Genomic DNA, 26,000 nt, shown 5'->3' on the forward strand with positions numbered 1-26,000 from the left:
ATTGTCTACTCAGTGAAATTATCTTTCAAGAACAAGAATGATATAAAAACTTTGTTTTAGATAAACAAAAATGGATAGAGTATCCTACCAAAAGACCACCACTAGAGAAAATTTCCTTCAGAAAAAAGGGAAAAGATTTCAAGAGAAGATCTGAAATGCAGAAAGAAAAGATGTGTAGAAAAAAACATGTAGGTGATTCTAAACACTTTATAAATGGATATTTTATTTTTCTAAACACAATAATTTATAAAGCTGAAAAAGTAAGATAAAATTAAAACAATGGACAAAACAGCAGAAAGTCCAGAGGAGGTAATCAGAGTTAAACTGTTCTGGAGACTATCTTTAAGTTAAATCTACATGTGAACATTTTTAAGTTAACTGCTAAGAGACTTGAGTCCCGATGCTTCAAGCAAGTGGACAGGCTTTCTATTCAACCAGGACTCTAAAATCTAAGACTCCCTCGATAGGGCCTGGCTAATAAGAAAGGATTAAGAGGTCCCTGAGGTACTCATCCCTTCTTTTGCCAACAAAGGTTTTAAGTGACCTTCTCTGAATTATGACGCTGTAGAATTTTTCAGATCTCTTCAGAATTTAAACTATCCTCCCACAAATAGCTTCCTTCCTCCCTTCCCCAAGTGCCATTTCTAGCAAGCAAATACTTGTGCCCTACTTGAAAATGAGCTAGGTACCATCACAATGACCACCATCTTTCCTACTCCTCATATTCTCCTGAATCTTAGTCTGTGGAGAGCAGTGAGAGTGGCAACAAGATCGATCCAGGCCACAGCTCATGAAACTGTGAAAACACACTTATGCTCTTTTAGCACTTGCCTCCCCTACAATCCACGGTGTTTAACCCTCTATTACAGTACTCAAAACAATCAGGATCATGTGATTTTTTTCCCCCTGAGGTCATTTAATGTCAGATCATGATTAAAAACAGTTGTATTAATTATGAGTTCTTGATAACAAATGTAGGTGAAATACTTTATTTAGATTAAAACATTACAAGCAAATTCACTTTCTATGTTTGACACTGAAAAAAAAAATCATGGGCAAGAGTGATAGAACATTTTCGTTTCGATGCCACAGACAAGGCACAGAGTAACTGGGCAGGTGACTCTCACGAAACAGATTTCTGACCCCTTGGTCTTATTGTTCCTTCTAGTCCCCTCTTGTATATTCCCAAAAGGAGAATTCCCGTTGGATAATGTCTCATACCTTTGTCAATAAAGTGGCTTTTCCTTAAAGCCAAGGTAAGAGCGAAGTTATTTGTATCTTTCTGCTTTCCCAGAAGAGATGGGTCGGGCCACGTGTGCTTGGGTTCAGCCCCAGCAAGAAGCTCCAACGAAATTCTAACTACACAGCTGTGCCACTTCCTTCTGCATCTAGCCCTTCTCTAAAGTCCCCCAAGTGCAGGAAAGACGCCAGATAGTTCACTTCCAAGCGGGTTGCCCCTAAACCCTGGAATTCTGAGTCTAGCTGAATTTGTAGTTTGGCTCAGAAATTCCTCTTCAAGAAGGACTGTGAAGCATATTTTTGTCAAAGCCTTTTCCCCTCGCAGCACAGCTAGTGAAAAAGGAGCCGCCCCTCGAGGGAGGCTGGCTCCCATGCAGAGCCACATTTGAGGAGCGGGCAGCATGAAGCAGCCCTGACTGCCCAGCTTTGCAGCCTCGTCCCACCGGTGGCATGTGGGTGAGCACGGGGTCCAGGGCTCTTTGCACAAGCTGCAATCAGCCAGGTACCCGTCCTGTGGGTGTTGCATGAATTATCTGCGAAGAACCCTGGACACACAGAGGGCCTTTGGACTATAGGCAAATCACTTAGCTTTTCTCGACCTCAGCTTTACCTTCTGTTTGATGAGGAGGCCACGACACCCACCTTGCGTCTGTCGCAGGAGGGTGTTGGGAGGACCGAAGGCTATAATGCCTGTGAAAGTGCTCTGCAAACAGTAATACACCATAAAAATAACACAAATACTCTTAGTATTAAACTTATCACCCTCGGGCAGCGCCAAAACTCAGGATGCTGCTTGAAGCAGCTCAACATTCTCTCTGTTCCACTCTGATAGGAAAAGCCCCTTACTTAAAGCTCCATGGATCAGCTTCCCAGGTGACTAGGAGGTAGGATCCTAGCGAGAAAAAAAAAAACTAGGCACTTTTTTCCTCCAGGACTTTAAGTACCTGGGGCTCTATTTTGGTGAATTTGGATCTCTGCATCCTATAAATCACTTTTAAACTCTAGCAAGATCCTGGCAGCATCTAAATCTGATGTTGGAAGGGTATATAGCGTAGATTTTATTATTCTTTCCCAGCCCACTCTGGGTCTGAAGGTGGAACTGGGAGTTGGCCAGCTAGGCGGATAATCTGAATGCTTCAAAAAATGATTCGCAATTTCCCTGATGGTGTCTTTTCTTTCTATTCATGATCTAAGTTTTGCTCAGAATGACATCAAGGGAATGAGAAAATTACCTGTAATTCCTGTTGTCAGCTCTGAGATTGTCACAATAGATCATTATTCTAGGATTAGAAACATCTAGAACCAGCTCTCAAGGAGTGTTCCTAGTTTTCCTTTCTCTCTGCCTCACACAGCTCTCCTACCTCTGGACCCCGGCGAGCCAGTCACCACCGTCACAGCCAGACTGCTGGGTGCTCCAGCGCTGCCATCCCCAAGGGAAGAGGACGTCTGAAGACATCCTCAAAGCCCAAGGAAGCTTCAGGACCAACTGTTCGGCGTACATCACAGGTATGATCTAGCCCAGCATTTCCCAAACACATCCGATCACAGGACTCTTCTGAAATACACGTTAAAAAAACACATACTCACTCCAGACCCACCCAATCAATCTCCAAGATGGGGCCCCACAAGATATTTTTTAACAGCAATCCCATAATTTGTATGCTTAGGCAATTTGGGGAAACACTGATCCTGCAGAAAAGACTTACAGGCTTGGGATCTCAAGGCCTGATTAGATTTGTAATTTCACCAATGGCAATGATGGTTTATTTCTCCATCTATAAAGAAAAGGGGGGCTGGACTGCAACGGTATCTGCGACTTTAGCCTCTCTCAAAGACTGCCGATGGCGATGTCTGTCAGAGCAGTTAGAAATACTTCGCGGATGTGGCTGTTTCCAGCATGGAGTGCCTCGGGCTAGAGTGGCAGCCCCTTCCCGCCCCCAGGCCTGTGCCAGGTGCAGCGTGAGGATCACGTGAAAGGAGATGAGAGGCCCGTTCTCTCTGCCAGACTTTCTCTGCATTGGCGCCAGCAACACTCCCGGCTGCAGAACTGAGTCCCCGGCCGAGCAGACACAGATCTCGCCTATGAGCACGCTTGGGCGGGAACAGCCAACACGTCGCATCGGGCCCAGGGCGAATGTCCCCAGCTTCCTAGCGAATCTACGCACGGGCTGAAGAAGCTGTTCTAGGGGATACCTCTTGCTCCCTGCATCCATACCCCCTTATCCAACACATCCCTGACTCAGCTGTGACTCACAGGCACAGAAGAGCTCCAGCATCATTCTGCTGGGCCCTCTGCCTTGTACCCCTCCCCACCCTAATTCACCTCTTCCAATCAGATTTTTTAATACTGGCTTTTCAGAACACGGAGCTTATCTTTGAATACAATGGATGGACAAACACACACAACATTTAAATATCAAAATATACCCATTTAAATTTAAAAACTTTAATTCTCTGGGTTTGTTGTAATTTATCCATAGCAATATTTCACATTGTATGCGTACAGTCTCCTACTTCTTTCTTGGGCATGTCTTCTTTCCCCTATTCTATTGCAGTGTCCCAATGGACAGAGATCATGTCTTACACGAGACTTATTTGTACCCCAATAAAACCTAGGAAGGAAGCTAGTATGTGTAAGTTCTCCCATGTGGGAAACACTATCCAGGGAAGAAACAAAAGGACCCACTGGGAAAAGCCGGGGTGCCGAGGATGGCCAGCTTTGCCTTTACTTGTCTAGCCAGTCTTGTCTCTAACCACATCCCCCAAAACAACAGTGTTCTCTCTCTCTGGAAGTTTCAGTGATTTATGCAGCCCTACAGGGGACAACCTGGTCCCATCTCCCCAGGTTATTTCAGGAGCCTGCTGTCTTCATGTTTTTTTTATTGTATTGTCTGTCTATAGTTTTGTTGTCTTTGGAATTGCAGGTTTCCAATTTTAATAATTCTTTCCCATGACTCCCCTAACTTTCTCCAAAATCCTACATGCCCTCGGCTAACGAAAGCAATTATGTCTGGTCTCTGCAGCTGGTGCTATGGGGCTCTTTGGTGGAGAGAAGCCTGACACAGTGCTCAGTATGATGAGATAATAGCTTCTACAGCTACCCAATATTCTCCAGAATTGCCTGAGCAAGTTGAAATCCAAAGCTGGTGACTAAGAAATGATGATGTTTAATCATCCTTTCCATCTGAATTGGGGCCCAAACAGACTAGACCTAGGCTCTCAGAGGCCAGGGACACCAGTGAGTCTAAAATTCAGCACCAGGGGTATGGCTTGTGCCTTCCTGCCCTTGGAAGTGCCAGCACTGGGCTGAACTGTCCCTGGTTCCTCTCGGACAGGCCAAAGCCATGGCAAAGTTCTTTGATAGGCCAAGTCTCATCCAAGCAACGGTAGCAACTCATCCTTCTGACCCTCACCAGCCACTTCTATATTTCATCGCACATGTAGGACTGTTTTGGAAATGCCACGAAGTAAATGGATACCAGCAGAATGGTGCTCTGGGACGAGGGCCCAGCTCCGGTCAGGATGCTCTGGAGAAGACCAAGAAGATGTTGAAGAAGAAACCTTCATAGGTTGCCCATGGACTCAAGGGTAGAAAATTGACCACTGCTGGGAGGCCAAGCATCACTGTCCTCCAGTGACTTTTGCTGGAACCATGGGTCCCACCATAATGGTACAGGGTGAAAAGCTTTGGCAAATGTTTGCCAAAGAAAATGGAGATTGTGAGACACCTAAGGTTAGATGGAGTTGGGGACTAAGGGGTGAACATCCAGACAAGGAGAAACAGTCCGTTTGTCCTTGAAGAGAAACGAACATTTAAAGGCTGCACCAACTTCTCAGGCCTTGAGTAGGAATGAATTTGGGCTGGGCTCAGCGAGGCGGTCCTTCTGTCCGGCTTGGCTGCTCACACACGTGTTTGCAATCTCCTGAGACTTGCTAGGCTGTCAGACGGGATGGAAGGGCTACTGGGCCTTTGTTTCTCGTCATGCAGCACGATAGCCCAGGCTTGTTCACCCAGGGGGCAATTCAAGGTTCCCAAGAACAGCAAGAGAAGACAGGCCCCATGCACAAGAATTTTTCAAGTCTCTGCTTGTGTTACGTTTGTTTTGGGCCACTGGCCAAATCAAATCACATGGCCAATCCCAGATTCGAGGGGTGGCGAAACAGACTGCATTTCTTGATGAGAAGGGAGGAAATTGTGGCCATTTTTTGCAATCTGTACAAATTACAAAATCTGGAGATAGCTAGCTTTGGGATTTGGGCAAAACCTATCACTCAGGCAAGGGTGGGAACAGGAAGTGCTCCTTCCTGAGAGAACAGTATCACTCATTTCCCACAGCATCCAGAACAGCAGCCTGGTGAGGGAAGAGGTGCGTGCTCCACGTGTCTCTGGTGTCCTGGAGTAACAGAGCTGGGATGGCAGAAACGACTCACAGCAAATGAAGTAAAAAACCAGAGAAGACTGAGCGGAGTTTGTGGGGGAAATGGCCCACATTCGAAATACGATGAGATCACCTATTCTTTCCTCTTAAATTCTTTTTCATTCTTCTCTATTTTACATAAATAAAATGTAAATAAAATAAAATGCTGCTTTCTCCTTTTTTTTCCTTCCTTTTTTCTTTCATGTGTGTATTTTCAGCATTTATCAAAAGGCACCTGATGACATTTTAATCAGAGTGCAGAGGGAAGTGGGGCTCTGTGGGTGGCACCAACCTGTGGAAAGTCCAGGAGAAGGGAGGAGGAGGAGAGCCCTTAATGTCCAAGACTCAGATGTCACTGTGCACAGCAGAAAGAGGAAAAGCAGTTGAAGTTCTCGGAATGGAAAAAGAAATACTGCTGACATAGCTTTTCGCAAAGGTGTACTCTCTTTTGTCTTGTCCCAGCCACTCAAGAACTGTCATTCAAAACAGCAAATTGAAATTGTTTCTGTGATAGTCCAGCAGGTCACTGTCACTGAGCTCACCAAAAGCCCTCTGATTTTAGTGTCACAACAGTCATTGACTGGTGACTGGGAGGAGATGGGGATAAAAGGTATATTTTGCCTAAAGCTATCTTCTGTTGTCGGTCCAAGGCCTTCTTCTAATAGTAGTAACAAGTTTTCCTGTCTCTAAGCACAACACAGGAGGCACAGAAGAACATACTGTAGGCAGAGGCATTTTCTAGAGATTAGCAGTCAAGAGCTAATTCCCTTTCAGAATTGGAAAAGGAATCCTGGTTCAGCTAAGGAAGAACATCAGGCAGGATATGAACTCAGGGGGTGAGACACTCCATGTGTGGGAACGTTCTCACACGCAGTCATCTTCTGAAGTTTCCCAGACTAGTTAGATGTGTGCTGAGGTTTGGAATCAGCCTCCCTTAAAGGCTGCCCCCCATCCCTTGCCAAAGCAGAGATCAGCAAATCTTCCAAGGTGGTGGCCAGGGAAGGTCCTGGGGCCTGCTGGCTCTTGGATTTGTGTCTTGTCCCAGTAGTCTGCTTCTGATTTCTAGTCGCCCAGAGAGGTGTCTTCCAAACAAACATCAGACCACAAGGGACATCCTGGTTGGAAAGTCACTCTGGAAAAGTGCAGAAAGAGCACAACGTTAAATCACATGATGGTTAAAGAAACCCAACACAACATAACCGATGGTTCCCTGGGCAGAGTCCACAAACTGTTCATACTCTTGCCCACCCTGACTCAGGGCATCTCAATAGGCTTGTGCTTATGGCTCCTAAGCCTACGTTGGTGCTGAAGCCAACATATGTCTGATAGAACTTAGTTCTATGGCCACAGAATGACTTCCCAACCCTCCAGGGCCAACTACAATGTTCACAGCTCCACAACAGCCGGTGTGGAGGACACACCACAAACCCGACGTCACCTGAAAGTTCACTCCCTGCTCATGGTACCTCATGGGTCGTCTCACTGTTCTCTTTGGAGAACAACAAAAGATACTTAATTGTTTTGGAGGGGTTAATAATCCTGTCAAAACTTTTTTCCACTCATATTCTCTCCCCATATTACACGCTAAAGAAAACGTCCGCCTTGAATTGTGAAAAACAAAATGGTGGAAGAGGCAGGGTAACTGAGGAGGGCGCATAAGCACTTGGGCTTGCAGAGTGGCCTGCAGAGCACAGGGGGCAGAGACACTTCGGCAGCGGGGAGCGGACATCTGTGACTGGTCCCCCAGCATTTCTCTGAGGTCCAGAGCTCGAATCTGGGGGCTGAGGGATGGACTGGGCTGCTCCTGGCATTTATAGAGAAAGCAATAAAACCTCCGTAAGGCCAATTCAAAAGAGACAATTAACTGGGCAGGGACCAAAGGTTTTCCCTCACATACACAGAGCACCGTTTATAGCTTACATTCAACAAAATGTCAAAGGAGGAAAGAAGTGAGCTGTCCTTCAAAAATAGCTGGAGCCACTAACCTTCTCTGGGATGTGAACGCTTCGGGAATTTTCTGCAAGCTATAAACCCTCCCCAGAAGAGGTGGGAGATGGGGAGGAATGCGCCTATAGGCATGCAGAGAACATTCCGCAAACAGATCTCAGACGTCCACCTAAACGCATATGGCGGTAATGATGCCTCGAATCCCTGAGGCTTCTCGAAGCTGGTCTTAAGGATCCCAGACTCTCCATCTACGCACCTGCTATTTCTGCGTTTAGCGAGTCTCCTGGGGCCCCAGGCTTAGCGACTCCACCTGGTGCCGGGCAGGGCGCGGCCGGCACACAGGAGCCCAGCATCCGCTGCGCCCTCCCTCCCCGCCGCTCCCGCCCCTGCCACCCCCCGACGGGCCCCCACCGCGAGAGGCACCAGGCTGGGCCTCACGGTTTTCTTGGCGGGCTCCTTCTTGCGCTTCTTCTCCGAGTTGCTGTGGTAGGGCAGGTCGCGGCCGCGGTAGGACGGGCCCCGGCTCAGCTCGCGCTCGCTGTAGGGCGGCAGCGCGTCGTCGTCCGCAGAGTCGTCGTCGTCCTCGTCGTCGTCGTCGTCCGGCGGCGAGGCCGCCTTGTACGTAGAGGGCGGCGACCAGGCGTAGTAGGAGGCGCTGCGGCGGCCGAGCTGCGCGCTCAGGCGCGACGGCGTCTCCAGGCTGCCCCCGCGGCTGGCGCCTTCGGGCCGCGCCTGGCGCTCCAGGCCGCCTGCTCGGGGCCCGTGCTCGTACTTGGGGGCGGTGCCCGGCGTCCGGCTCACCAGGCGCGGCAGGGGCGCGTCGTCGGGCCGCCGGCGCGGGGGGCTGGCGGCCCAGGCGCGGCCCGCGTCGCCCAGGGGCTCCCGGCTGCGGCTCCGCGGGCCGTAGTACTCGTCCGGCGAGCCGTCCTGGTAGAAGCCCGCGAGCGCGCGCGCATCCGAGCGCTCGAAGCGGCCCCCGCCCCGCGCCTCGTGGCTGTCGCCATCGGCCCGGCGGGAGCGCGCACCATAGGAGTCGGCGAAAGCGGCCAGTTCGTCCATGGAGACGGCGGGCATGCCGGCGGCGAAGTTCTTCCGGGACAGCATCTCGGACTTGGAGCGCTGCTGGCTGCGGGCAGAGGGCAAGGAGGGTGGCGGTTAGCGGGGCCCGGCCCGTACCCAAGGTCGGCGCCTCTGCCAGGCCCGAGGTTGTGTGTGTGTGTGTGGGGGGGAGGGCAGGCAGGGAGCCTTGGGGGGACGCAAGGGCGCCCACGTGCTCCTGGCTGGCCCAACAGCCTTGGACACCCCTGGCGCCTGGGACTTGCAAACAGTAAAGTGAGGGCTACCGTGCCGATCTGAATTTGTGCTAAGCATCAAAAATGGAGTTGTGTGGCTAAAAATACTTGGTGATTTATATGGTGCTGAAGCACACGGTGGGGCCTTCTGATCATTATTATGCGACTTCTGGTTGACAAGTGCACGTCTCACTTCTCACACCCTCGAAGCCAGCGTGGGTGGTGTGGCTTGCGATACCGAGGATAGATACCCTGTGATATTTGGTGATATACAGAGAAGGCTTTTCCTCCCTGAGAGCCCACGGCCAAGTTAGCTCTGCAAATTACCTGCATTTGGTAAGTCTAACTGAAAGACAACGTCTATTGTCCTTCAAGATAAAGGTCAGGTGGGTGGTGACTGCTATTCAGTGGGAAGCAGCTATACAAAACAGGGTGCACACCTCGGCCTCCCCCACCACTGACCAGGTGACTCCAGGTAACCTCGGTACATTTCAGTTTCCCCAGCTTAAAATGGGGACATTAACAGTACCTACCTTTCAGAGTTATGAGAATCAAATACAACAGTATAACATGTTTGGCATTTAACCTTTCCCATAACAATGATCAAAAATGATGGAGGGGCCCCGGAGTGGCTCAATTGGTGAAGCATCTGCCTCTTGTTTTGGCTCAGGTCAAGATCTCATGGGTTGTGAGAACAAGCTGATTCTGGGAGTCTGCCTGAAGAGTCTTTTCCTCTGCCCCTTCCCCCCAACTTGCTCTCTCTCGCTCTCTCTCTAATAAATAAATAAATAAATCTTTTTAAAAATGAGGGAGATGATGATGGGAATTTTTAAAGGTTATAGCATAAACTGTTATGAGAAGGGCAAGGAAATGTTAATCACATTCATTAAGGAGCATAGAGTACCCATTTCAAAGGGACTTGAATGACTATCACTACACATGGTGTCACAAGTGTTCCCTTGCCTAAAAAATATGAGAAGGGGATGTTCAACAGTCCCAGGAGAGGTGTGGCAGAGGACACCCTAGACTGGGAGACAGAGATGCTATGAGAAAAGCACAGCCTCAGAGCCACTCTGCCTTCCAGTTCCAGCCCCTTTGCCCTCAGACCCTGAGCGGCAGCCCTGGCTCGGCCACGTTCACCTGTACCTATAGCTCTCCCGATCTTCCTTGTTGTACTCCATGGCTGAGGGCCCCCGGCTCGCCCCACTGCTGCCTCCCATGACACCTGACCAGTAGTCAGGATTGCTCTCCAAGTCCCCCGACACAGGGAACTGCTTGCTTCTCATCTGGTGGTAGGCCTGGCGGAAATTGCTGTCCTCCTCATGCAGGGAGCTGAGTTCAGAGATGGTGTTGTTATCTGCAGGGACAAAACCAGGCATGTCAGAACTTTCTACACATTAGGGTGGGAACTCTGTTAGGGGCTGAGACCAAGGTTCTGGGGAAGCTCCCTCCCGAAGGCTTCAGTCCTGTTCAGGTTTGGTTGTAGACCTGAACTAAGGGTGTTTGTGTTCTTAGTTCAGCGGAAACTGGCTCCCTCCAGAAGCCCACTTGCTTATAGAGAGGAAGATTTCCTACATGCTTTGTTCTTAGAAAAGGAAAACAATTGTTATTGTCCACCTAACGCACGTTTCCCAGAAGTTGGGCTCTTTGCAGCTGGTTTCCTCCTGGGGCATCAGCATCCTTGTTCCAATGTTTTTCTTCTTCTTGTATAATTCTTTGAAAGCTATGATAATCCCAGGCATGTTGAGCCAAAAGGGCCAAAAAGAGAGAGAAGCCACAGTTCACAAAATCTGCCTTACTGTTGGCCGAGTCCCAAGATGGGCCGTCAGAACCAGTACAGCCCCGTGCTTTAGAGGAACCCCATTCCAGCCTCCTTCAGTTGTGTGCTTCACCATAGAGCACGGTCCACAGGGTCAAGGGGATTGCACACCTAGTACCCAATCATCTCCCTTCTGGATGCTCATCCAGGAACGTGGACTACCCTTCCCAATTTGTACCAAGTCCGTTTCCAGGGCCTACAAAGACTTCTTTGCCTCCCTAAAGAATATCCCAGGTGTATGCGGCCCTGGGTGGGTAGGACAGCTGTGTAGAGTTATGGGAAGAAAAGAGAGGTGGGCTGCACTTATGGCCTCTTGGCCTCCACTTGTACTCTTCCTACAAAGAAGGGGGTGGGGAATGGTCACAGTTTTCTCATTTCCTAACGTGGCCTAAGTAGCATTTTGCAAAAGCACTTGTGAACGAGAATCTGAGTCTAGAAAGAAAAAAAACAAAAAACAAAAAACCCTAAAACCCAACCATTTGTTTACAGAACTTTGAAATGGATTGAATATCATTTTACTTAAAAAACACATCTAGTGAATCTATTTGTAATGCAACTAAATCCGTTTGTTTTCTAAAATTCTTTGGTTAGGACTTCAAAATATTATCAAAATCAACATTTACAAGGTGTAAGGCTTGGCTGTTGAGTCAAAGGTAAGCCAAGATAGGATGTGGGCAGCACAGATCAGGTTCCCCCCTACTTCTCTTCCCTATCCCCAAGAGTTCTTGGATGAGCACTGCCACCCACAAAGGAAAGGAAGGGCCTGCCCTCCCTCCCCTTGCTGCATAAACACAGCCTCCTTGTCCTGTTATATCCGGTCTGGGCTTACTGCGAATGCCATTCATTTTGGTCATGCAATCAGTTGGTTTTCAATCATAACCTAATTGTTAAGCCTTTTCCTCCTCCTAAGGAGAATGGACTAGTTAGTACCCATTTGAAAGGAACATAATGCAGATACTCCTGATTAATAAAATCTAGAACCTTCCTTTTCTCATGATCCCAGTGAATTCTCATCTCCTGGGAACAGTACAGAAGAGAACTTTAAAATGCATCAAGTGAAACTATTGAAAAATCCCATCGTTGGCCCAGAACTTTCCTTAAACTTCAGGGAATAATGGATCTTTTCCATTTCTCCACATAATGAGGGCTCAGTTTTCACCATCCATAGTGATGGACTGTCTGGGTCGTACGCTGCTGTCACGGTTCGGCCACATAGAACACAAACATCGACATCTCCGCTTCATGAACACCTAATAATGTAGCTCTAGGACAGGATGGGCCACCTTCTCCTGTAAAGGGCCAGATATTGAGTATTTTAGGCCTTGCAAGCTGTAACACTGTCACAATTATTCAACCCCGCCATTGCAGGGTGAAAGCCGTCTTAGACGTATCAGTGAACTGGCCTGGCTCTGTTCCAGTACGAACTATTTCCAAAAACAGGAGGTGGAACATATTTGCCCTGGGAGCTGTCGTCTGCAAGATCACTGCACTGGGATTCTGGACTGAAAATCTCCCAAGAGCAAGCCCCTACTTACAAGGGGCAAGGAAAGTGAGGATCTTCCTGGCTAGCAAATTCAGGGACCTGAAATTCCCAGTTCTCACAGAATCTTATCACAACCTGAAACCATGAGATCCATCTTACAACGAGATCTTCAAGACTGTCCCTTGGCCACCACCCACGCCAGGGTTTACTCTGCTCTTCAGAAAGAGAGCCACTCAAAGTCAAGCAGACTCTATTCCTACTTCATCTCTACGTAATTACTGTAACGTCAACCTGCAAGCTCCAGGAGACCCTGGTTCCAGTCCCTGCTCTGGCCCTGAAGTACCAACACCAGGTGCTTTCCCTCTCTGCTTCCTTTCCTCCTCTGTAAAATGGGGGGGATGGATTCAGCCACCTCAGTCTCTTCTGCTCCAACACACTCAAGTCCTAGGAGGTAGAAGGCTGTGATCTCTGAACAGAAACAGCTACTACCATGGAACCATCCAGTTTGCTCAAAAACTTCTTGTGTGAAGAGCACAGGACTGGGAATCAGAGCCCTGGGTTCCAATCCTGGTCCGGTCACTTCAACCCTCTGGGTCTCTTTTGCCTCATTTGTACACTGACGATTGACCTCAGCCATCGCTAAGGTCCCCTTGGATGCTCAGATTCCATTACCTTATGACCAGCCAGTCCCTGGAGACCATTTTAATCCAGGTAGACAGGAGACATCCCCTAAATCAGGATCCATCCTTTAGTTTCAACCTCAATGTTTAACTCTTTCTCTGAGCTGAGAGATTCATAGCTTTCCTCCCCAGGCTCCTTCTCCTTGATGGCTCTCTCTGTCCCCTTCCAGGGCTCCATGGCAACACATTACAACTAGCTTGTCATGCGGTGACATCTGCATTCCTGACATTCCAATCTGGAGATGGTCTTTTTATAGTCAGTGTGGTGGGAGGAAGCAGCAATGGATGCAGCTCAGACAGGATGAATTTAGCATTGCAAACGGGGAGGAATATGTTGTCCTTAATCTGAATAAAGTGCCTCTAGTCTGGGACTGTTTCCCCAACAATTCCCTCAAGTCTCTCCTCGCTTCCAAGGCGAGGAGGGTTCAAAGAGAGAGATGGAGTGACCTCACTGCCGTGCCTGCCAGCACCCTCCAATAATGAGCCCGTCCGTGCCAGCCCTGCCCTGCGCTGCCTCTCATCATCGATGGTCGTTTGGAACCCACCCCCAGTAATCAGCTGTGTCAGCCGCAGCGTGTCCAAGGGCTGTGAGTTGAGGTTGGGTGGCCCTGCCATCTATGAACTCAGTAATTTCAAGGTTCTTTTGACAAGAGGGGCAGCCCCTTTGCCAGCCCCCCATCTCTGCCATTGGGGCTATCAGAGGAACATAGGCCTCTCTTTTGTAGATTCACTTGGCAGACTTGTTCTTCCACTTCTCTGAGGCCTCCATGTAGCCAGTCGGCAGCCGGACTGTGGTTCAACGGTAGGGGTTTCCATGTTGGGAAAAAACTCACATCTTTAGCCATGACTTTGCATATATTTTAAAGAGAGTAGTAGGGAAAGACCCTTTGAATAAAACATTTCCAACCCCAGGATTGCATTGGCCCCAGCAATGCTCACGGCCCCAGGGACAGGAACAGCACAAACCAAGGTGGTACGCAACTGCTCTCTTTCACACCAGGAGCCCTTTTTCTCCCTTCCGTGTACTCGGGGCTACTGTCTTCAGGACCTCACCAACACCCCTGCTAGTTCTAAGCCCTGAGAGCTCAGGGCTGCCCAAGTCTGGTAACCCCCAAACCCCCTTGAGCCACAAAATCCTGCCTGATGCACAGATCACATAGAACTAAGATGCTCACATCTGCCTCTCATCCTTCTGGCTGGATCAAACTGAGCCAGTTCTTTCTCGACGTAGTACAGGACCTTCATGGAGTCTCTCTCTTTGTCGGCTTGAATCCGGTAACCTTTGCGAACTGTTGAGAAAAGGACAGGAAGGGCAGCTGAAGAAAGCAGGAAGGGGCCTCCATTTATTTTACCAAGTACAACACGTAGTTCCTGCTTATAACAATGCTTTTTGAAATCGCCAGAGATCATCGTCTATATTTATACTGATGGAACCATACCTGAGATGCCTTTTATCGGAGGGTGCTCCTGGAATGCAGGAACAGCAGGCGAACAACAACGTTCTATTACAGTACATTTTGGGTCATTTGTGAAGTTCTGCTTCCTACTTTCTGACCTCCTACAGCTCCACTTAAAGCTCAGGGAAGCATACTCACACTTAAAAAAAGGACAATTTTCTAGACTGAGGACACATCCCTCTATACCATCGGAGGGTCGCATCTTCACTCCGTGGGAGAGCACGTAAATAAAACAGACACCCAAACATCAGGGACCTTGACGAAGGTGGCCTGAAAGCCTCTAGTTTCACGGGAGATGATGCAAAAATTCCATAGCAGGGGGTGCATAGGAGCCAGTATGATAGATTATCAGATGCGTTAGTGCAAACAAGGTGCGAAATACCTGGGTGGCTAATCATGGTTCCATTTTATTTCTTTGACATTTTCCTTTCAGGAGAGGGAATACCATATTCTAGACATGATTAATTCAACCTGCTGCTCCGTGGTTACAAGCAGGTGTTATTTGGGGGGCTTAATAAAAAACAAAACTAAAGCTTGAGAGATATAATACCATCTCCTACGTTCCCATCACTCATACTGTCAGGAACAAAGGCTGTTTAAGCCCCACATCACTTAGTATCAGTCAAGTCCAATACCAGCCCCAAGGGTGATCAGACACAGGCAAGTTTAATCTTCACAAACAGGAGAAACAAGAGAGAGACAAGGACGCAATGGAACGGGGACAGAACCACATGGTAAGAGACAAGACTCATCGTGCGCTCTACATGTGCCAGGTACTGTGTTAAATGCTTTACGTGGACATTCGTTCCTCACAACCCCTAGTGAAGTTACTCTTAGCCTTGATTTATGGTTGAGAAAACTTTGGCTCAGAGAGGTTTCATACACTTGCTCAAGAATAACTGGCAGCACTGGGGCTAGAACAACGTAATCGGACTGAAGCCACTCTGGAGCCCAGAAGCAGACGTGGTAAGGAGGGACAGAAGAGGAAGACAAGAAAGCCCAGAGCAGGAAATGCTCGTAGGTGTGCCACGGGTGGTACGATCGGAGGCACGGTCCTATCAGCCCTATCTTCTGGCCAGTCAGCACTATACAACGGGATGGAAGCAAGTAACCCAACTCCCAGCATTCACTCTTCCCAAAGTAGGGCAAATACCATGAAGAAGCCACATGACCGACCACGTGTGCCTCAGAGGAGACCCTGCTTTCTGCTTTCTGGTCATGTCACCCTGGCTGTGAACAAAGTCCCGCACACAAATGATGCACATGGAAGATGGAAATACAGTCTAGCACGGCACTCTGATCACAGCCCTGGCACTGAAGACTGAAAGCACGCCCCCCACACCCATTTGCAGGTGCACTGGTTTTCTATAGGAGAACATTTTGGGCCACTCATATTCACCTCAAATTGTGGAATTACTTTAAAAAATTAATGAATCTTGGCACACGCTTTTAAGTGGCACCTTCTCCTGGAGGTTAGATCCATAATCCTTATGCCGAAGCAATTATTAGTCGGATGATTTTATTTATCAAGCTACACGCCCTCCCGTCTCTGCAGAGGCGTTTACAGAGTTGTACAGACAGTTCAATTAAAATGCAATTATCCCACGGAACTGCGATGTCTGTGCTGAGGCAGTTATGTCTGATGGGTGAGACACAGGGCTAGGAACTAGGGAACCAGGCGTTTCTGGGCCTGTTGTTGGTTTGTTGAGGGACCTCAAATAGATGATGACCTATCAGGGACCCAGTTTTCGCATCTATAAAATGCAACTACTACTTCCCTACCTTTCTCTTCATAAAGAAGAGAAGATAAATAAAGAAAAAAAATTTTTTTAAAGAAGACAACAAAGACCAAATCAGTATGAGTCCTTTGTAATTATTAGGGCAGCTCAAATGGCACCACATCCAAAAAGCTTTCTCTGATTCTCAGAGCTAGAAAGTTCTGTTTCTCCTCTCTCTCTCCATCTCATTTCTTTCTTATAAATCATTTACTTTGAACTTTCATTATGACCCTCAATATATTCTCATTTGTTCCAAATTATTTCTATAAATGTCTAATCTTCCCAAAAGATTCTTTTTTTTTTTTAAGATTTTATTTATTAAGTTGACAGAGAGACAGCCAGCGAGAGAGGGAACACAAGTAGGGGGAGTGGGAGAGGAAGAAGCAGGCTCCCAGCAGAGGAGCCTGATGCAGGGCTCAATCCCAGAACGCCGGGATCACGCCCTGAGCAGAAGGCAGACACTTGACGACTGCGCCACCTAGGTGCCCCCTTCCCAAAGATTCTTGAAGGAAAAGAATCCTTATTCTAGATCAGTGTAAAGCCCAGGACACTGCTTGGTAGGCACTTAATAAATGTTTGTTTGAGCTGAACTGGTGCCAATCTGGGGATGGTTATGAAGTTAATGATTTCTTTGGAAATAGTATTTTTAGTAGAGTTTCCCTCTCTAGACTGTAAACTTCCTGAGGATAAGGACCAGTTCTCTCTGTTTATTTCTGCATCCCCAGCACTTAGCACAGAGCCTGGCACACTGTAGACTCTCAAAACATGTGTGTTTGTATGAATGGATGAATGGATGAACGAACGAATGAATGAATGAATGAATGAATAGAAATCAGGAATAGAAACTACATCACAAGGGATTAAAAGTAAGACAGAAGCAGCCACATGGTTGATTTATTGGAGGGTTTTGACCAGGAAGGGGAGGACTTGAATGGTAGCTTGAGGGAGCAGCAAGGCTTAGGCAAGTTTTGTTGGTATTGCTGATGGTTATTTTTTAAAGGAGAAAACTAGCATTTTATAGGCATTAGGGAAGGGGCCTACTCTACCTGAGCTATGGCATTATCTAGGTGTTTTTAATACGTGAAGCACTATTAAGGTAAGCATTCAGTCATACTGAGATAGAGTGGAGGTGGGGGGTTGTTGCTTTCTGGAACAATGTACCAGCTGTCTCCTGGTGGTGAGACATGGCGGCCACTAGGAGCAACTTGGTTCACTGCAACTTGGACTAGAGCTTAGATTGTTTTCTGTGTCATTATAACAAATTATAGTCCTCGTTATGAGGCAGATTTGATTATGCACGCACAGGTTATCATGTCCCTGAAAAGTTACAGTAACTATTTACAGCCTCGAATGAAGACGGTAGGTTCACCTTTCAATACTGGCATTATCCAGAGCTACGCCAGAATAGATATTTTCAGCCTTGACTTCTCAGTCACACCAGCTAATGTCTTCAGAAATCTAAATCCCTCTAATTTGCCAAGAAGGACAGAGGCAAAGTACTGATATTTAGACTTTAGAGGTATCATCCTTTGGTTTCATAACTAAAAAGCTAGGCAACTCTCCCAGTAAAAGGTGCTGTGTTTTTTGGTGTTTTTTTTTTTAATCCATAATTTGTCTGAAGATCAGAGAACTCTTATGTATGGTGATATTTTAATACGACATGTCCTAGACTACTGGCCGAAGTCCAGCACTTTTTGGAAAATGACTTTTTTCTCCCAGAGATGTTTCAGTTTAGGGTGGATGGGTGATTTATCTTTTTCAAGTTCTGTCTGGTTGAAGTCCTTTGGTTGGTGTAGCTTTTCCTACTTCAGCTCCTCTAACTTATCAGCCTTGGCAAACTTGGCTTTAGTGTGGAGGGAATACTGGGACATTCATTTTGATGCCAAGCTATCACTTAAAAAATTGTTGTGAAAGTAGTTGGGCTGATACTTTTGATCCAGTTCACTGAAAATTAACTATTTTTCAGCTAATTTCTCCTTTACAGCCAAATCTATCTTATAAAACTTGCAAAAGAAGTCTCTAAGGCAGATACCCATGGATATATAGCCTTGTTTTTCCTGTCCTATCTTAATGAGCTAAGTAAGGCTGTTTATGGATGATAGAACAGCTGCCAGATTCCACCCCCAGGGTGACAGCAGCTCAGTTGTGGGAGAAGTGATGCTTAAAATTTGCATATTCTCTGTATACATACAGTAGGCATATATATAGACACACATCCTTATTAGTTTTGAAAATGACATTTCAAAACCCTACTTGCCTACTCAATTCTTTTGTAAGAAGGATGAGTGGGGGCCAGGTAGATGTGAAAATGAATTAGAGCAAGGCAAGAGGAGCTGTGGAAAGCCGAGGAAGGAGATAGTTGCATTAATCAAGGATGGAGATGATGGTAGCAAGGACTAGGATAGTACAATAGAGATGGAGGGAAGCAAACCGGTTATTTTGAGATATAATCTGAAGGCCTTGGTGATGAACCAGATGTGGGAAGTGAGGAAGAGATAAGGATGAGGTCCCTGCTTCTGGTTTGGGCTGCTGAGTGGACAACAGTGCCATCCACTGAGATAAGAAATATAGGAGTTCGTTTGAAGTCGAAAAACAGTGGATTAATTCAATTTCCTAGAGTTTAAGTTTGAAATGCCTGTGAGATGTCCAGAAGGCAATTTGATATATGGGACTGAGGAGCAGAGGAGGGGTTGGAGATAATGACTGGGAGTGATGAGTGTGGAGAAGAAGACTGAGCCATGGGAGTAGATAAGATATCCCAGGGAGAAGACCTTGGACAAAGCAGGAACACCAACATCTGGGGTGTGTACAGAGGAAGGATTGCCAGCAAACAGCAAAAGAGGTAGGGAAAATGACTAAATAAAGTGTTGAGGAAGGCAAAGAAAGGTGAGGGGGGCATAGGTGGTAAATGCTTTTGAGAAGTCAAGGGATGTAAGAAGTGAGAAGTACCCATTAGATTAAGCAACAGGGCAATCTTCACAAGCACTGGTTTTTGGAGTAGTGAAAGCGACGGCAAGATGGAAGTTAGTTGAGAAGCCGGTGAAAAGCAGAGGAAATGGAGACATGAAATATTCAAAACATTGAAGGAGTTTGGCTATGAAGAGGAGAAAATGCACAGGGAAGTAACATCAGAGGACTATGAGGGTTTTGCAAATTGTTATACTTTAATGGGAGAGATTTAAGCATGGTTTGAATGCTGCCAGGAAGGAGTCACTAGAGAAGGAAAGGCTGGTGGCGATGAGAGCCAATCTTCCGATTGGGTGGAGCATGGATACTCAACAAAGATGAACAGGCTGCATCCAGAGCAGGACAGGAGGGGACAGTCTTCTTCTGTTGGAACAGAGATCTCAAACGAAGAACAGGGGAAGGCATCAGGGTGCCTCTCATCTCTCCCATTTGGTAACCTTGCCTTTTCAACTACCCAGAGGGTTCGAAAGGGTATTGTGTACAAATGTTGCTAGATGATTACTCTAAAATCCCTAAAATTAAAGTAGCATACAAGTATAAAATAGGTGAACTTTACATCTTTTAAATCAGCATTTCTTAATACCTCTAACATTCTTTCAAAAATAAGCTACATGAAACATTGGCTTAAACCACCTTTTTCTTAAAGGACAAAGAGCCAAATGCCATCAGTGAGTCTGGCCATGGGACCATGAGTACAGAAATGTATCCACTGGGGGGATTATGAAGAATTCCATCCTGACTCAATGAGCCAGATGATGACACCCTGGGCCACACTCGCTGTGGCCGACGTCAGCTGTGCACCCTTCCCTTTCTCCTTGCTGATAGAACCCTGATTTTGTTCATTTCCAAGATGAATAGTGTTCTGGCCTAAGACATGAGTCTTGATTAGCTCAAGCCAATCTAGGATAGAAATGGGCACAAGACACAGTCCTTGTCAATAAAACTGCAAGGAGAAGTCTGTTGGGGGGAGGGGGCTTCTGGAAGAGTTTTCCTCACTCTTGAGAAAAGCAGCACAAGGAAGAAGCATATGTTTTCTATCTCTGCACGTATTTAGTACCCGGAACTATGGCAGTCCTCATAGGGTCATGAGGGGAACCGGCCCAGAAGGACAAACAAAAGACGTAAAGAATGAAGTCCTTCAGTGGCGCCACCTGAATTGATCAATTTCCAACCCTGGAGCCATCTTTCCTTGGGATTTCTTGCTATGTGAAATAATAAATGTTCCTATTTTTCAAGCCGCTTCTTTTTTTTTTTTTTTTTAAGATTTATTTATTTATTTTGAGAGAGAGAAAGACAGAGACAGCATGCAGGGGGGAGGGGCAGAAGCAGAGGGAGAGAGAGAATCTCAAGCAGACTTCTGCCACTGAGCATGGAGCCCAACGTGGGGCTCGATCTCACCACCATGAGATCATGACCTGAGCCGAAATCAAGAGTTAGATGCTCAACCGACTGAGCCACCAGGTGCCCCCAAGCCACTTCTAATTGCTGTTGGTTAGTAGGGCAGGATGGGGCCAAAATGATTGAACTGCAACAAGCAGGAACTAGAAAAAGGTTGAAATCAGGAGAGAGGAAGTATTTGTCATCCTATGAATAAGAATAATTTCATTATGAGAATCCGTCTTAAAAAAAAAAAGTAATGGGTTCTGGTGGGAAGGAAGGATAAAAAGACTGGAAAAAGGGAAAGCTGCAAATGAAATATGAGACAAGTTCCATTAACATCCCCAGGCCCACTCCATCCTTGGGGAAATGAACTGTATTGTCTTTCTCTCTCTAATTCCGTGTGTGTCCTTGATCATTAACTTTTACTTCTCAGTCTGTGACTCATTCCCAGGCTCAGACGTCAGAATTCTACTAATAGTTTCAGGGAGAAAAAAACCACAAATACCCATTACTCACGGAGGATATCCACTCCTTCCACGGTCAAGCACTGACAGTTCATTCAGTGGCAAGACGCTCTTTCCTGCTCCCACTGAAAGAAGTCCAGATACCCTCCAGGGGAGAGATGTCTGTTTTACCAACCCTACTGGCTCATCCACACCTAGGAATTTTAAAATCACCTCCTAAAGATACTGCACACACGTCTAACCTTTATACTCTGTCATCTCATTCAAATGCCTCCAGGAAAGCTACACTTGAATGCCCCTCCACCCCCTCTACCCCTCTGCCCTTGCCAATAACCATGCATTCATTGTGCCCTAAAACAACATGAAAAATTTCCATCCAAATAAGCTCTCCTTACCAATTATTCTGTCTATCATGTGCATTGCTAGACAACTTGGGCTCATCCTGAAGCCCCCCCTCTCCTTCATTCCCTAAAGTCCTATTTTGAAGTATCTCTTGGATTTACCTACTCGTTTCAATTCCCACGGCCTCTATCATGGCCCAGATGCTCTCATAGACCGTGAATGGCTTCAATCACCTCTCAGCTCGGGATCTCTGATCCCACTCTCTTCCGCTACCACTCGCCTTATCAGCATGTCAGCTCTCCAAGAACTCAGGAACCTTCCTGCTGTGGTTCCCACTCACTTACCGCACCAAGCCCTGGGAGCTTCTGGATGGGTTTCAGGGCCTTTCCTAATCTGGATGAGGCTCCACCAAAGCCCTCCACTTTCTTCCAGTTGGCCAAGCTGGAGACTGTCAAACACCCACCCTGTTCTTCCAGCTCCAGGCTCCCACCATGTGTCCCTCCTGGGGGGTGCTCCGCACCTCCCTCTCTGTTCTCCTATTCCTTTGTGTTCCTCTAGGCCCAGCTCAAATCCACCTGTTCCCTGAACCCTCTGTAACCGCTCTAGCTCTTTCTCCTTTGAACTCCCAGCACCATACTCTTTGCAGATCTAATGGGCCTAATAAAAATCCATTCTCTCTCCCTGGCTGGGCCATACTGCTTCGTACGCAAACCATGTCCTATACTTCTTAGTGTTCCTCACAGTGCCCATTACAGTCCTGAACACTAGATAGGGATGAGATAACTATTTATGAACTGGATGATCAACATTCAAGGGGTACCTTGCCTCTTTTCCTTATCACTTTAGTTACTGAGGAGCCGGGGAAGAGAGCAGGGACAGCTACATCCTGTAGTCCTTGGAGAGCCTGACATGCACTCCAGGTGATATCAGATACAGCTGGAGGGATCCCATTTCTGGAATGGAGATCATCATTTTCCAAAGAAGAGTCACTGCGCGGATGGTTCCTATCAGTAAGGAACCGGAGTGGAAGCCAGAGAGGAGCATGGGGCAGGGCGGTCTGGAACTACATTTACCACTGTGGCTTCCTCCAGTGGAGTCACTTGGTGCCAGGGGAGGCGGATGCGGCTTGTCCATCAGCACGCCAGATGAGGGGGCTCCTCCCAAGGGGACAGAGGGGATGGAGTAGGGGCCGGGGACACCGGAGACAGAGGGAGGGTACCCGGCCTTTGCTGCTTTCCCTGCTTCATACACTGTGGAGGGAGATGAAGAGCAAAAGAGATTATATTATCGTCCCACCCTCCACAACCCTCACACCAAAACTGCCTGAAGATGTGCTTAAGGGAGCTCCTGGATGTGTGCCTGTGCGTGTGCGCGCACGCGTGCTCACGCGTGTGAATGCATGTGCGCGCATGTATGCACGTGTGCATGCAGGCACGCATGCATGTGTGTTCTCCTAGGCCTGAACTGATGCATCGGAACCACTCTCCCCCACTCCCTTGGACTCCTCCAGCTCCACCAAAAGGCAGTGACATAAGGAATTACGGTGTTTAGTACCTGGCAACCGAGTAATTAAGCAGTACTAGGCGCTGTCGTGGCAACCTCCCCAGTGACAGCAGCAGCCCACTCTTAACCACACTGTCTGTGGGCTGCCTCGGTCCCTCTGGAGGAAGCCCAGCACCAGGCCACTCTGGGCCACCTCCAGGATTCTAAACCTCTTCTAGAGAGGCAGGACAGGCAATGAGCTGGCACATGGCTCTGCTCTGTGATCTCAGAGGCAGAGCAAATCACCTGACTCCTCCTGGAAACTGCTTTATTCCTAAGGACACTACAGATCCATGTGTATCTTCCTCCTTCAGGATGTACCTGGTTTCTGGCAGGGGTGCCCAACTTAGTGGCTGCACGGGCTCGGCCATTAAGGTACAATTGTGAGTCCCCAAATGAGGACGAGCCCCTTGGCGGACCATTTTGTCACGGAAATAAATAAAAATCATCCGTGGCTGGATGGTGGGCAAAGGCTGTAGTTTGCACACTCTGCTTGTCAAAAGCGGAGTTCTCTGCATATGAGAGGCATGACCAGAGAAGGGTTCCTCTAGCCTGAATGCCTGAAGAGAGGGCAAAATCCTTACCCCCAACCTGACCATCTGGAACCTGCCCTTCCTCTCATCAGGAGTGCCAATGAGAAATGCAAAGGCAGGGGTGATTGGTGTGGATAAAAAGTATGGAGAAGTGCATGCACGTGAGAAGGCAAACAAGGATGGTCATCTCGGGGAGCCAGGGGCTCCTGGCAGAGGAGTGAGCCTGGAACAACCAACTTTTAAGGTGGAAGGGAAGGAGGTGGAGAAGAAAGTCAGGGCACACAGCTGTCTGATGGAGAGGTGACATCTCTTCTGGTCGCTCGGCGTCTCCCCACTGGTCACCGTACTCACAGGCCTGCGGGCAGCAGCAGGAATCTGGACAACACGGGCAGCGGATGTAGCAGCAGCAGCTGTGCGGGCAGCACTGGCACCAGCAGATCCCCACCAGGACGAAGAAGAGGAAGACTCCCAGCATCACCAGGCCAACAAACACCCACTCTGGAAGGACGCACAGAGAAACCCACACTTGAGGTGGCCCACCTCATCGCTGTCTCCTGTCAGAGGAGTGGGTGGGGTGGGGGGGACCTGGGGAAGTAAGCATCTCATGACAGGGCACAGAGCTCCCCAACTCAGGAGGAACTCTGGGAGTGAGAAGTGTAGACTTGACATGGCGGGGGTATGCAGAAGAGGGAACAAGGTTACCTGGGGTCATACTGAGCACATGTAAAGACCAGCACAAAGTGGTGGCGGAGTTTCAGGGCCCCCTCCTGGCAAAAGGGTTTATCATATCAACTGTAGTGTCAGAACAAGTATGGGACAAGAGCAGAAAGGCTCCCAGCTGAGGAGAGGAGGAATCTCGCTTGCTGAGCTGTGAAGTGGCAGGTTCGGTGAATATGTTCCTTTTGTGGTCAAGTTATTCTTACCTATAAAAATATAAGTCCTGAGGAGGAGTTCTCTGTGTCACATGGTCTAAATCAGAACATATTTAGGTGGTCCGGGTCTCTTATGTGTTCGTCTACTTTCCCTGCCAACCACCCCCGGAACACCTTTCCCGCACTCAGCATCAAGGCTGAGGTCAAAGCCCTTTGCTTCTATCTGTGGAACAAACCATGGCTAGAGGAAACTAGAGACAAAGACTCAGGGACAGAATATGTTGTCCTCATGCCCCAGGAGTGGCTTGGTTTGATCGCGCTCAGGCCAGCCAGCAGAGCCATGGCTAAAATGGTGCAGGGCTCTGACGACTCTGCTGGCTGTTCGTCAACTTCTGCTATTTTCACACCTCCACCAGAGGCCGGACACAAATTCTAGTTCATTTGCTCATCCAAAAGATTCGAGAAAGGAAACAAATTCCATTTGGCTTACATAAAAATGACTGTGACCGTCGAGTGACTTTATGTCATGCTTTCAGGACTTGGCTAGAGGACCCAGCTTCCCCCTGGAGGCCTGGGACAGGCTGGAGTGAGCCAGGATTTCATTTAAAAGTCCAAAGATTAAAGTGATTCGTTTTGTTTGAAGGCCACCTACCAAAAATTTCTTTACGATGCACTTTAAGTACATACTGTTTTTCTTAAATTTTGGTTATTAAATATTCCTTTAATTAAATGGACATTCAGTTGGAGCTTGAGAATATATTTTTGTTATATAAAGGGTTTTGTGTTAATGCTAAAATTATCTGACCTTTGTTTAGAACATAATTTCCTCAGGAAGAAAACAATTTATGTTTCCTCAATGTCCCTCCTCACTCGTCCATCTGAAATACATTCAAATTTACCAGGCCACCATCTCTTCACTGAGGAAATGAGAATGTCTTGCGCCTGGTGAGAACGGTCTGGAGAGCATTCCTGATGAGGACAATAGAGAGCTGAGGGCTTTGTCCCGGTCCTCAGCTACAACACAATAACATTATGTGGCCCGAGACAGATATGAGCCCTGAGGAACAGAAGGGTGGTGTGGCTCAGTGTCTACAAGTAAGGTCAGGCAGTCAAGGATAAAGACCGGCAGGTTACCTCGGAGAAGCAAAAGAATGCTATTCATGAAAGGATTCTTGGGAGTCAAAAGGGAGGGATAGTCAAGGGACAAGGACCAGATATGAAAACTACAGTAACTCTTTCTTGGGACTGGGGGATATAACATCTAGTTTGAAGCAATGCTTTGTAACATTGTTTGTGTGTGTGATGGACAAATGGGTACAGACTGACAGAACTCCGGATAAGGGGGAATCACAAAGAGGTATCTATTTGTGTCCTTGGGATCAACAACAATATGAAGAATGTCCATATTTGGGTTGGCCAGCTAATGGCAAAACAGGAGAATTCATGGAAGAATAATCAGTGAAACTCAACTGTAAAGACTTTGGATGTTTTAAAACCTGAATAAAGTCAAAACCAATGGCCAAGAATATTTCGTACCTCTGTGTTGCTCCCAACTCTTATGCAGCTCTTAACCCTTTGGCAGAAGCCCTCTAAACCAAGACTGAGTCATAGTCTTTCCTACTCCCTGAGTTTGCATATGTTCTTTCCCATAGTTCATTCTTGTTTCTCTCTGAACCTCCTTCCATTACAGACTCTGGGGCTGCACCAAACTGATGTTCGCTTGTCTGGGCTGGTGCATTCAACTTAAGCTACATAAAACGACAGAGGTGTGCATTTGGGGTTTCCTT

At 47.5% G+C, this 26,000-nt stretch overlaps 1 protein-coding gene across 1 annotated transcript in view; it reads right to left on the minus strand.

The window, feature by feature from the left end:
* Window positions 1-973: 973 nt before the first annotated feature.
* ILDR2 (immunoglobulin like domain containing receptor 2) overlaps window positions 974-26,000 on the minus strand; it is a 62,018-nt gene continuing 36,991 nt past the window's right edge. Inside the window, exons 5-10 of the mRNA XM_040636158.1 lie at window positions 23,693-23,839; window positions 22,340-22,516; window positions 14,054-14,167; window positions 10,037-10,253; window positions 8,043-8,730; window positions 974-6,789 (exon numbers count right to left, since the gene is read on the minus strand). Coding sequence (XP_040492092.1) covers window positions 6,754-6,789; window positions 8,043-8,730; window positions 10,037-10,253; window positions 14,054-14,167; window positions 22,340-22,516; window positions 23,693-23,839 — 1,379 coding nt within the window. The 3' untranslated portion in view covers window positions 974-6,753. The remainder of the gene's footprint in view (window positions 6,790-8,042; window positions 8,731-10,036; window positions 10,254-14,053; window positions 14,168-22,339; window positions 22,517-23,692; window positions 23,840-26,000) is intronic.

This window comes from Ursus maritimus, unplaced genomic scaffold (genome assembly GCF_017311325.1).
Source record: "Ursus maritimus isolate PB19 unplaced genomic scaffold, ASM1731132v1 scaffold_2, whole genome shotgun sequence".
Taxonomy (NCBI): domain Eukaryota; kingdom Metazoa; phylum Chordata; class Mammalia; order Carnivora; family Ursidae; genus Ursus; species Ursus maritimus.